The sequence below is a fragment of the Saccostrea cucullata genome, unplaced genomic scaffold (assembly GCF_032062105.1).
Source record: "Saccostrea cucullata isolate Sc308-1 unplaced genomic scaffold, CSIRO_AGI_Scuc_v1 ctg10497, whole genome shotgun sequence".
In the NCBI taxonomy this organism is placed as follows: domain Eukaryota; kingdom Metazoa; phylum Mollusca; class Bivalvia; order Ostreida; family Ostreidae; genus Saccostrea; species Saccostrea cuccullata.
This window is the reverse complement of record NW_026928769.1, coordinates 21,569-35,115: the sequence shown is the minus strand read 5'-3', so window position 1 is coordinate 35,115 and position 13,547 is coordinate 21,569. Positions and strand designations below refer to the sequence as shown.

Genomic DNA, 13,547 nt, shown 5'->3' with positions numbered 1-13,547 from the left:
TTTTAAGAATTTAGAATCTACACTACCCAAGGAGGCTTTCACATAAGTTTCAGCTTTTATGACCCAGTGGTTCTTTTAACAATTAACAATTAACACTACCCCTTTCAGGATGCTTCCACATAAGATTTTAGCTTGTCTGGCCCACTAATTTTTAAGTAGTAGATTTTTGAAGATTGTTCCTATATATTTTTATGTAAAACTTGAATCCCTATTGTGGCCCTACCCAAAACCCGGGGGTCATGATTTTAACAATTTCAAATTTACACTACCCAAGGATGCTTTCACATAAGTTTCAGCTTTTATGACCCAGTGGTTCATGAGAAGAAGATTTTTAAAGTTTGTTCCTAAATATTTCTATGATTAAACTTGGATTCCCTATTGGCGCCCAACCCAACCCCCGGGGGTCAGGATTTTAACAATTTAGAATCTACGTATACACTACCCCTTTCAGGATGCTTCCACCTAAGTTTCAACTTTCCTGGCCGAATAGTTCCTGAGAAGATTTTTCCTATATATTTCTATAGAAAACTTGGATTCTCTATTGTGGTCTTAACTAACCACCGGGGTTCAGGATTTTAAAAATTAGAATCTACACTACTCCAGGATGCTTTAGATTTTATGACCCACTGGTTCTTGAGAAGAAGATTTTTAAAGTTTGTTCCTATATATTTCTATGTAAAACTTGGGTTCCCTATTGTGGCCCCGCCCAACCCCCGGGGTTCATGATTTTAATAATTTAAAATCTGCAATACTTCAGGATATTTCCACATAAGTTTCTTCTTTTCTGGCCCAGTGGTTCTTGAGAGAAGATTTTTTTATAAACCCACCCTATTTTTGTAATTTCTTAATTATCTCCCCTTTGCTTTGTACCAAGTTTGGTTTAAATTGGCCTAGTGGTTCTTGAGAAAAACTCATAAAAGTGAAAAGTTAACAGACGGACGGACGGACGGATAGACGGACGATAGTCAGAATGTAATCAGAAAAGCTCAGGTGAGCTAAAAATCAATCATTTGTAGATTACTGCTTGTTGTGTTTCTTTTGCGTGTCAGTATAAAATTAAAATGTATTTTTAAAACTCTAAAGAAAATTTTTCTTTCATGGTCATCTTCCCTTAATATTTTAAAATTAGAAAGGAAAATAATAAAAGATATGTTATAGCAATTTAAACATTACATTTTATTAAAAATAATCAACTGATAAGTAGAAAAGTATAAAAATATATATGAAACCTAGTATTTTTCTGCTTTTTCACTAATTTGACTATTTCTGGGATGTTCGAAACTTGTCCATCCGTCAGTAGAAAAACCTGAAAATCCCAAATGTTACACTTTAACCGTTTTATTGTGCAATTTGATGAGCAAGCTTAAATCATTGAAAACAAATCAAATCATTGTTAAAATAGTCATATAAAAAATATATAATTTGACATGTCATTTTAATGTATCAATTATTCGAGTTTAATATTGATTGAGTTACATGGTCGCAATTTGTTGATTTATATGATGCACATGCATCAAATAGAAATTGGTCTAGGCCTAACAAAAAAATTATCTGACTCTTCACATGCATAAGTCATCTTATTAGTTCATAAACAAAGCTTCCCCTGTTTTACTGCTTATTTGCTCATATCAAGATTAACATTTATCAAATTAAATTATTTTGCATAATTCTGTTTATTTTTTAGAAAACTAATAATGACAGAAAAAGGGTCTTATATTTGCCATAACTTTGACCCGGGTTTCTTCACAAAATTTTCCCACTTGTTATGCGTATTGCGGTACCGCCGTTACCCACAGGGTAATGATTTGAACAATTTACACTACCAAAGGATACTTCCACATAAATTTCAGCTTTTCTTGTCCAGTGGTTCTTAAGAATAAGATTTTTTAGAAAATGTTTAAATATTTTTCTATGGAAATATTGATTTCCTTTTGTGGCCCCGCCCTATTCCAAGGGTGCATGATATGAAAAATTAAAAAATTTACACTACCTAAGGATTCTTTCACGTAAGTTTCAGCTGTTTCTGACCCAGTTGTTCTTGAATAGAATTTTTTATGATCCCACTTTTTTGTCGTCTCCTGATTATCTCTATCTCCTTGTAAAAAGGGGGGCTTTGTCCTTTCTATGACAATTAAACTTCCAAGGTTGCTCTGAACCAACGTTAGTTAAAATTGGCTCAGCGGTTCTCAAGAAACATAAAAATGTGAAATTTAACAGTCGGACAGATGGACAACAGACAGCAGGTGCATGATCAGAAAAGTTCGCCTGAGCTTTCAGTTCCGGAGAATTAAAATGTGTCACCTGTCTAGCATAGGAACACGAATATTTTTTACTGAAGACATATTCTAGTGGCTTGAAGATCTCTGTTCCTCCCATATCAGCTTCCATCGTCTTTTGTAGATTCAGAGCTTCTTCTAGGTTTTGCTCATTATACTCTATGCTCCTTCAATATAAGCGAACTTGTTCATTTCCAGTTTCATACTTTGGGGAGATTAATTTCGGGAAAAAGTTTATTTAAGTAGATCAATAAGTTTCAAATTATTGTACTATATTACGTACTGAAATTATGTTTTTCTTAATGGTACAATTGTAGTTGTGTAATGAGAATTGTATTTGAACTCAGATCTACTGTGTCATTATCAGAATGATTAAAACTTACTTTGGGAACAAAGTAGAAAAACTTGATCCAAAACTGACAACATTGAAGATACATTGTACAGGAAGACTCTTCAAAAGCAACAGTAAAGTCTCCTTGGCTTTCGTAATTCGAGATCTTCTCATTGACCCTGTTCAAAATTTCATTTATTATATGTATTACATGTAAGTTGAAACTCTTTCTGAATTCATATCAGAGTCTGACACATCTGTTTCATATTAAGATAATTTACTTGGAAAGGACGTTAATGGTAATCTAACAACCAAGCTTTATGGCAAATGAGATGGCTTTAACTTTTTAAATTGTCAACCTCCCTTACCTATGCAGTAATATACCTTCATCACCTGCATACGGGGTTTATCTCTCTCAGTTGATTCGATACACAAGAGTATGCTCTATATATGAACAATTTTTAAATCGAGGTAAGTTATTGACAAACAAGTTGTTAAAACAAGAAAATCAGCAGTCTAGTTTAAAGTCACTATTTCGTAATTCTATGGTCGATATAGTGGACCTGTCAGCAAATACAATTTATCATAAAGTCAAATGCTGACTGACGTTTTAATACTTATCATAAGTCCATTATTTACACACTGAATTGTCGATGGATTTTTTTCCGTTACTTCCCGATTATGACAAGGAGCATACAGTGTGTCGCAGAGGTGCTGAACCGAAAAAGATCAATAGCCGTATGCTGACACTAATTATACTTTTAAAGGATTACTTGTTATGGAGATTTTAAAGTATATAATCTTATATCTGTATATATGTGTAAACGATTATTCACAATTCATGTGTACACATGTTTCGACACTGATACCGAATATATACATATATTAATCGATGGTTCACATTATGTGTGTGTAAACGATGATGAACAATACACATGTGTAAATGATGATACACAATAAACATGTGACCATTCACGGTAGCTCAGAGTGCTCGCCCTGTGATCGGGAAGTCGCGATTTTGAATCTCGGCCACGACTGACCTAAGTCGATAAGAAATGGGTAGCAAGTGTTCCTTCGCCATGCGCTGGGAACTTGAAGTGAAAGTTGCTTGTCGCGTGCCCCGACAGGCGTTGGCACGATAAAGATCCCTCACTGCTTAATGACCCTGGGTACCGAGTAAAGGTCAAAATTTGAAGCCCTTCACCGGTTTATGGTGACGTCTCTACATAAGTGAAAAATTTTCAAATGGGATGTAAAGCAACAAACAATCAATCAATCATCAATCAATACACATGTGTAATAGATGATTCGAAATATTTTTTTATTTAAAAACAAACTTGAAGTTACGTCTTACCAGAACGGTCGATTATAAAAACAAATTCACACGGCACGTTTGTGTCTAAGTCTTTGAATTCTGGGGAAAAATTAATCATCAGCACATCCGTCGATAAAAATGGTTCTGTAAGAAACAAGGAACAATTTAGGAAAAAACAATTTATTAATCGCATAAAACTTGGTCTTTGAATTTAGAAAAGAGATTGGTCAATAAAACTGGTGTATAAAAATTTACATTTTCTTACTTTCGCTACCTTCCTTTCCTTTCTCTAGCACTGCTCCTGGCTTTTCAAATCCTTTGTAGTGTAAAATCAAAGTGAAATCAGATCCATGTTTGAGCTGTTTGGATGATGTCAACTGTAGGTCAAAATGATTAAAATCATGAAAAGTCTTAAATTTATCTCAAAAAACTTTTAAAAAGCATATATTTTGTTGGTAAAAAAAAACATATGATATCATAGATTACACAGCTCATCTCAACTCGATGAATGGTGTCTTTTAGTATGGTAAATTCCCATACTTTCTGCAACATTTATGCAATTTCATCATATAGAGCTTACTTGACCCGATTATTGCTCAATATAGGGCTTTAAATTGCTTGGAAATGAGACTTACTAAAATATATTAACCTAACATTAAAATTTTAACCTGTTCAAAGAAATCGTTATACATTAGCTAAAATTGCAGCACATAAAAACTTAACTGGCACAGGTACAAATAACATACTATATGAGCATATTCCATGAGCCTCTGATTGAAATGGAAATCTGCACAGCAAAAATCCTTATCATCCTTGCTTGGACACCGACAACGAAATTTTAACCTGCTAAGGTTTATATAGCAACGCTTAACTGCTCCATACTATGAGCATCTCCATGAACCTCTGAATTTGACACCGACAACGACGCCAAGGTGCGCGAATGATTTAAATCATAAAAACTTTTATTAATAATAATATCTTCAATGTTATTTTTTAATGATCATATACTTTACGGAAACATTAACTTTGAATCAGAGAAAACAAAACGAAAAGGAGAGTAAAAGTTCATTTTTTGCATAAGACAATTTCAATTGTCACAGAAAAAATTAATTTACCATTTACAATGAATTTCAATGGCATAACAAAATTTTTACATGAATAAAAAACTAAAGAACCGTCAGTATGCATATGCCTTATATAAAAAAAAGAGTTAAAAGGAAATGTTATAGTAAGTCTATACCTTATTATCGATTGTATCTGCCACCACATCAAACTCCATCTTGTTTTCGGAAACCATAAGGTTTCTACCTCCATCAACTACAGCTTCCAAATTCATTGTAAAGTCTGAGCAGTATATCATTCCAATATCACTTTCTGTTGTTTTACATGTTGTCATTGTTGTGTCAGTCTCCTCAGAGTTAGGTTCATCTTTTGATGCTTCAAAAGGAAGAGTATTCAAAGAGGTTTATCCCATTGCAATTTTTAAAGTGGCATGGTTTGATTTATTCTATCGCATTCCTTTTTGAAAATCAAAGTTTTTGAGGAAACCCAGGAATTAAGAGTAATGTTATAGTCATAAAACACTGCTTAAGCTAAATGGATGTTCATTTGAATGTGGTAGCCTAATATACATCCATCACTGTTTGTAATCTCCACCTTTCCTATTTCCCTTTTATAATTTTCAAATCAATTTCCATTTTACCCTTTTAGTTAGATATATAGATGCAACCTACAGAGAAAAAATATTATTTTTTCAGACTTACAACAGTCAGGAACGTATCTTGGATTTAGAACTGTTGGCAGCATAAATGTTCCTGTTTTATCAGATGACAAATCCAGCTCCATTGCGTAAGCAAATGTGAGTTTGGCTGCTTTCCTGGCTGGGAGATTTCCGAGTTTGAGGCGAAATATATCTCCAGCGTTGTCATCTTCTCCCATGTACATGGCAGTCTGGCCAGAAGCAACGGCATCTTTATACGTCTCTTTTGCCTTTAACAAAAAAAATTATATTAATTTTATTACACCTCATTATAATCATTCTATACAACGCGTTATCTGTTTTGTTCTAGAGAAACCAAATGAATGTTTGGGAAAATGTGAAGCTCACGGGGAATATGATTTATCTTGGTTGAATGGATCTTCATATTTCCGATAAACGTATGCTATTATATGAATTCGAGGGCTGTTCAATAAATAATGTCCTGAACTGTATGACATACAATACAGATATCACATGACATTAAACTTGACTTTCTCTCATTATTGAATCTTTATTGAATTTATAACAGTTTATGTGACCACTTTTCATCACATAGTTTCATCGTGAGAAGCTGGGAAACAAGGGCTTTTCGAGACACTGCATTATAAATGAATGGTAAAAAATCAGTAAACTAGAGTGAAAATAAAGGCTACATTAAAGCTGCTGTAAAACTTGTTAAAAATCCCAAAGAAATATTCACTGAATTATGTGTTATTTACAGCAATCGATGCCTGTTTTATAGATAAATGAGCAGGTGGATTTCAATGATAAAAAAATATAAAATGGACATCAAAAATGGGTACCCTCCTTGCCAACAAAAATTATAATAACTTATGTATTGTTTGTCAAATTTCAACAAATAATATTTGATGATGTATGATTGACTTTAAGATACATAACAAATTTGGTAGACATCATATCGGGAGTAGTTAAGACTGTTTTTAAGAATCGTTTGACAGTAAAAAAGCTTGGTACTCAAAGGTCACCCTATTTGTTTTAAAAAATGAGTGAAAAAGACAGCGTGTACGAAATTCTTAACAATTATTTAAAAATATCAGTAATTGTAGTTTTCCGCGTTTGTTTTATATTCAAACAGATATTGGAACATGAATCTATTGCTTAAAATGATAAAAACAAATTTTACCATAAGATGTACTTGATAAAATCAACGAAGGTGCAAAAATATGTTTTATTGCAATTTTCTTAAATAATAGTATTGTTGTTATTCGTATTCAACAGTTTAATATCTGGAGGAGCAATTGTATTGCAAAAAGATTGAAAGGTTAATTAGAGGAAGGACCCAGAATCAGGAATTTACAACATTGAATTTCTTCATGAAATCCATGCCTGAAAGTAAAGGGGTTTTCAAAAAAAGTTAATGTTCAATTAACAATATTTGCCAGATCTTTGACCTTTTGACTTGTTTCTATTTCCAAACTTGAAAAAAACACCTTTTTGAAGGAAAAAACAAGTCCACGAAATCATTGGATCTGTCATTTTCCAGTATACTAAGGGTCATACCAAAAAATGAGTTCTAAAAACAATCAGAAATTGAAAAAAAATGTTACAGAAATGTGTTTGAATTAAAAGAGATTAATAAGTAAAATCATGAAGACTAAATCATTGAAAAGCGTCATTTGCTTCTTTCTGAGCACCGAGGACATTATTTATTGAACAGCCCTCGTATGCATGTCAACCTGTGATTTCTCCTGGACTTCTGCTACAATTGTTCTACCGTCTATCTCGGCTTCAAACTTGTAGACCGCTGCATCGGAGTCCAATGGAAAGACAAACTCTGTCTCTATGTTCTTGTCCAAGTCGTTAACATAATGGAGGTCAGAGGTCACGTTGGCGATGAATCCATGGATCGCCACCTGGATGTTGATTTTCTTTAACGGGACTGTAAAAAATTGATTTTTCAATTAGAAAAAGAACAAATAAATTATCATAGGATATCGCATGCTATTGTGGTTGATTATTATTTTTGTGTAAGACTCGATCAAGGATAAAAAAAACATAACGCTTCTTATAAAAATCATATGCAACTTCAACGTATATAATCATCAAGGGTTCCTTCTATTCCATGTTTTGTTGACATCATTATCAAAGTTTTACACTGTTTTACATGTATGTAGGAATCAATTTTATTTGACTTAAAAACTCTCATGCAAAACCAAATGTGACGTCACAATTGTGGGATATCATATTATTACATGTATTCCTGTTTTTGAGGTCAAAATATACTATGAATTAGCTAACTGATGAGTACAGTATACACCGAACCCGAATGGCGAAGTGTATATTGTATATGTACCGACTAAACCATCGTATTGACTAAAAACAACAATACTAGTATATGTTTTATTATACGATTCAATAATTGAATATGTATAAGCCGAGGAGGTCCTTTGTCACAGTAGGTGTTGGCATGAAAAAGACCCCTCACTGCTCAATGACCCTAAGTGAAGAGTATAGGACAAAAATCGAAGCTCTCCATCGACAAGTTTCGGCGTCTCCATACGAGTGAAAAATTATCGAGAGTGACATTAAACAATATATACAATCAATCAATAATATTGAATGATACAAACTCATTGAGCAGTTCATGCCATCTACATGTACTTGTTTACATTTACTGGGGTCCTTACCATACGCTATGAGAGAAACACGATTAAACAACCAGTCGTATTAATTTGGAATTTTTTAATCTATTTTAGTTGCTATAAAACAAAAAAGAATAATGCCAGGTCCTTTTATAGGATCAATTTTGTAGGTGGGGCATTATTAGGGAAAAATGAAAGCAAAAAAAAATCTGACTAGCTCCGTCGGAAACCCATGGTCAGTCTTGTAATCTAGCCCTCAAAAGGACAATACATTTTGTTTTCGAATAACTTGGTTTATTAAGGTCGATGGGTGGTTATTTTTTTTCGAAATCAAAAGAAAAATAACGTTCTGGAATGAAGTGTTTAGGGATATCGGTAACAAGGGAAATACCTTTTGAATACTATTTGTATTTATTTGAACTTTCCCGATCTATATATATTTAGATTGATGTAAAGAAAATAAATTCTTATTAACGCCTTTTACGTCACGTGCAGGTGAATATAATGTAGTATTTTTCTACAATGTTGAACATGTTGAAGGTATTGAAAATTAAATCATTATCATATGATAACAAAAAATATCCAATGAGTGATGTCCACGGAATAAATGAGGTAACATGGGATACATAAGAAATAACAGCATAGTACAGGAAATTTCAATTACTTCCTTAATTGGGACTTTTAAACAAGAACACATTTAAAATATAAATGGGAAATAAAGATAATACATCAAAGGGGATCTCTAATATATTTTATTATTAAATATATCCTAGATACACACGATACAATGTCCTGTTAAACATGTGTAACTTACCACATCGAATTTCGGTCAGTGACATAAGTCCATACCTGGATCCACTACTCATGATTGCTATAGGTGCAACTCACCCTCAAAGATTACAATTTGCTGAATTAGCAATGGCAAACTTTCAGTAGAATAAAGAAAATAAGATAATGCTAAAAATATGCAATGTTTTGTGTGTTTGAATCCTAGATATAAATATATTTTAACAAAGAAGAATTTGAAGTAAAGTCAAACTGTGAACTTAGAATAAAACATGCAATCCTATTTTTTTCCTCTGTCTGCTGTTTGTGTTACAGTGGCTTCATTAAAAAAATATTGTAGAGAAAGGGAAAGGATGATCAGTTAGTTATAGCACCATAAGCATCTTCAGATCATGAACATTTACATGTCATTATATATTGTGTTATTGGGACTGTCAACCACCCCTTTAAATTATATCCCAAATCAAACAACTTATACATACAAAACAAAGATACTTGTGCAACAAATGTTTGTTTGTTACATTTCAGGTGTTTATCAAACGACACGGAAATTACAGGTATACCAAAATGGTAATTATCAATTTGATCAAATATTGTTCTTGAATATATCTAATGAAATTTGCTGACCTAATTTGTCCACAATGACAATAAATCATATACAAATCATTTAAAGTTTTATATCTACTTACCTGAACAGTCGAAGAATAGGAATCTTAAAAGGAAATCTTTTTACTTGTCATTTATTTGCTAGCAAAACAAAATAAACAGTCATCACTTCGGTTCAAATAATCTTGATTTGTGCTACGCACAAAAGGAAAGCCCCATCATGTCTAAAAATAGATAATCCTATATTACCCAATAGGAGCATCCAATAGTAAACAGGAAGAAACCCTTTCATATACGAGGGTCGTTCAAAAAGTAATGCAATATACAGTGCACCAGTATCATAATATAGGTGGAGGCATTTAATTTTTTTCACAGATGAAAAGTTATATTAAAAGAGCGAATGAACATAGGGAAAAACCCTTAATTTTTCTATTGTCCTTGCTAAAAAATAAAAACACTGAGCTAAATGTTAATAATTTATCTCTGCCAAGAAAATGAGAATGAAAGCGTATGTGAAAAGTGTGCTTTTAATTAAATCGCATAACAACGCATACTTAAGATATGATTTTCATTCGTGAAAAAAAATATCCAAAACGCTGTTTACTTTTCAGATGGATTCAACAATCTTAAAGAGAAAGTAGAGAGTTAAAATAAAACAGTCAAACTGGTCGACTGATATTTGTGGGGAAAGATCGATGCTGTGTGTCACATGATATCTGAAAGTGTTAGATTTGCATGGAAAGACATTTTGTTAAGATACTAAACATTTAATCATCAAAACATTTTGTAGAATTCTGACAAAGGAAAATATTTTTAACAATTATATCAGATATAGATCTGACATAAAACACACATTAAATGTGCCAAATTGCTTAATAAATGACAACACATATGTGTGCACTCTTTAAAACCGAAAAAAATATCAATAATAAAAAAAAGTTGAATCAAAGAATTCATTTTATTTTGTTGAAGAGAAGCAATGGTTCTAAACTTGTTTTTTTAGTTTTCACTTATTTAAAGAGGCCCGTAAAATCATCATGGCCAGGAACACGTAACCTTTAAAGTTAAGCACTGAAAATGGCTCGTTGTCGTGAAAATACAGGTAAGGTTATGATAATATCCGTCCGTTGTCATTTGAAACATAAAAAAAAATTATACATAATGCCTAAAATATGACGTTTTTGGCCAATTTCTAGATTAAATTTAAATTTTGGGGAGCAGATACAACATACAGTATTCCATACAAAGATTAATGTATTTGATATCTACAATGCATTTTGAGAAGTTTTGGTTGGCAATATGCCCATGTGTGAAGTCATGATCGTCAGCTTGAAAATTAAATAGTTCTTGTGTAAAATTTATGAAAATAGTCCTTTTATTCTAAAATATGAAGAAAAACTTAATTTTACACGTGTTAGGCAACTGACAGCCTATTCTTGATAACAGGCTTTAAGAAATCGCAATTTATAAGCAAACGTCCGTTGTCAGTACATGTTAAGTTTTTCTAGTCCGGTGTCTTTTTTTTAACATATAAGTCTAATAGTATCAATAAAACAGTCTGACTAATGTCAGTCCCTTATATTTCACTTTGTTAGAAGTGAAATAGCAGGGGCTGGTTTTAGTCAGACTGATCAATGAAATACATATTAAACAAAAATGATCAAATGTATATATGTACTCTTAAAAAGAGAAAGCATATGGCAGAAAATTTTGAATCTTTTGGGGGTCAACTTAGGAGTAGTGTATACGTCATCGTGCTAACCTTTCTGTGATGTTTTATATTCAATAAATTTTCATACTAGAGTGTAAACGTGTAGCAATTCCTAACATATTATCAGTATAACAAAATAAAAATGTTGGATATACATGTACTTTAAAATACAGAAGTTTTTAATACGTATCAAAGAATTGACAAACAAGTTGCTGAAACAAGAATATAACAAGTCTTGTTTTATAAAAGTCATAATTTCAAAAGTTCTTTGGTCGAAGCAATGATCTTCTCAGAAAATACAATTTATCATAGAGTTGAATGCTGAATGACGTTTTTCATATTAATTGTTAGACCACTTCATACACACTGAATTGTCGACGTATTTTTCCCGGTATATTTCCCGATCAAGACAAGGAACACACGGTGGGTGTAAACGGTAGGCAGAGGATGCTCACTCCTAAAAGAATTTTTTTCATAGGCAAAAAAAATTCAAAATCAACAGAAATATGAACAAATGACTGGGATATTATAATCTGAGATATAGCTCTTAACGTTTGCATAAATTCCTTTAAATATTTCCTCAAATATTTCTTCAAAGAACTGCGAACGAACATTGTTCTCCCGCCTAACGCCAAGTCAATTTTTAAAAGTTAGCATATTCGAAGAATTAAAAAAAAAAATTTACAAAATGATATGAATTTTCATAAAACATTACTTATTTGGGAAAACAGAGATAACTATAAGATTTTGGTAAAACTTGTTTTTTTTTTTCACAATAGAAATCAACAGAAAACGGGAAAACTTTTAGAACACCCCCCCCCCCCCCCCCCCCCCCCGTGAAACAAAAATTCCCTTTTACAGGTAATATGGACTGTTGTTTCAAAAATTCAAGCCAAAAATTTTTGTGTTTCACGGAAAGTGGGGGTTGTGGGGGGTATGTTTATACTTTATACTTTATAGACAAAAAACAACAAAAAAACAATATTATCACAGATATGTTTATAGACAACAAAAGACGAAAAACAATATTTTCACAGATAATTTAATTTATGTCGCTATGAGAAATCTATTAAATAGTTATCATGGTTACTGATTTTTTTAATAAGAAAAAAATCTTTGTTTATGTTGCGCCGTTTCTGTTATCCTGATAGTGCGATGGAAAGAACCCTCCATCCACCATTTTTATGGGTTCGTTTTTGTATTATTTTGCATTCTAGTCAAAATTTGTATTTTTCTTATGCTAGTACATGTAACTTGTCAAACATTTCTGGGATTGGCGCAATTATATATTTGGACGCCTCCAAGGATTAATTCATATATATTATATTTTATGCATATCTACATGTAATATGATATTTTCACCGCATGTAAATTTCTAGTCAATCTCAGGGGATCACACTTGTACCTTTCATGCACATTTGTACATGTTTCATCCTGTTTTGTTTAATATCGGGTGATCCCCCTTGATGATTTGTTATACATTTTACTTTATGCCATTCAAGTAAATGACATAATCGACAAAGCTGCATATCTGTGTTTGGTATTTTTTACTGCACTATCAGGCTGATATTTCTCTTAGGAGGCATGCTTTTTCCCCCCAATTTCGAAACGATTTACAACTGAAACATTATATTTCATTAATATATTTATGTTCATAAATTAATGCCTAAAAATAAGAAAAGATACAAGGAACATTTAATCATATCCAATACTATTTCAAAATATGGTGATCTTTCAATGGAAAATATCGTCTACCCCCTTTTCAAGAGCTGGAAATAGGGATAATTTGATCTGATCTGATTGTATTAAACAACGATTTTATGGCCAAATTGTCATTGATACTGAATTAAATGGGTGCAAAATGTAGGCGGGAATCGAGAATTAGCGTGCGTATTTCTTCCTTCACTTTGAATTTAGTTTTTTTTAAGGAAAAAGGCTGAAGCCCTATGTATGACCAACAAAAGCTGAATATATAAAATATAGAAAATAGCATACGTTTAGTTCATTATGACTAATTAGTTCACCCAATTATTGAGGCATGCTTGAAATTTTTTCAAAACATTATAAAAACTAAAATCGACCTCCTTCATAGTGTATACACGTGTACAGTACTGTAGCGACAACGGACCGATGACAACGGACTGAATTTTCGTATCTTGT

General features: G+C 32.3%; 1 protein-coding gene across 1 annotated transcript; it reads right to left on the bottom strand.

Moving 5' to 3' along the window:
* Positions 1–1,167: 1,167 nt before the first annotated feature.
* On the bottom strand, positions 1,168–9,889 carry LOC134278675 (von Willebrand factor A domain-containing protein 5A-like). Its single transcript, XM_062760975.1, has 10 exons — positions 9,760–9,889; positions 9,099–9,173; positions 7,379–7,581; positions 5,686–5,911; positions 5,163–5,359; positions 4,188–4,299; positions 3,962–4,066; positions 2,660–2,786; positions 2,302–2,443; positions 1,168–1,306 (listed from the first exon to the last, which is right to left on the bottom strand). Exons 2-10 carry the CDS (start codon positions 9,148–9,150, stop codon positions 1,190–1,192), a joined length of 1,281 nt encoding a protein of 426 aa, XP_062616959.1. The 5' UTR covers positions 9,151–9,173; positions 9,760–9,889; the 3' UTR covers positions 1,168–1,189.
* Between the last annotated feature and the right edge of the window lie 3,658 nt (positions 9,890–13,547).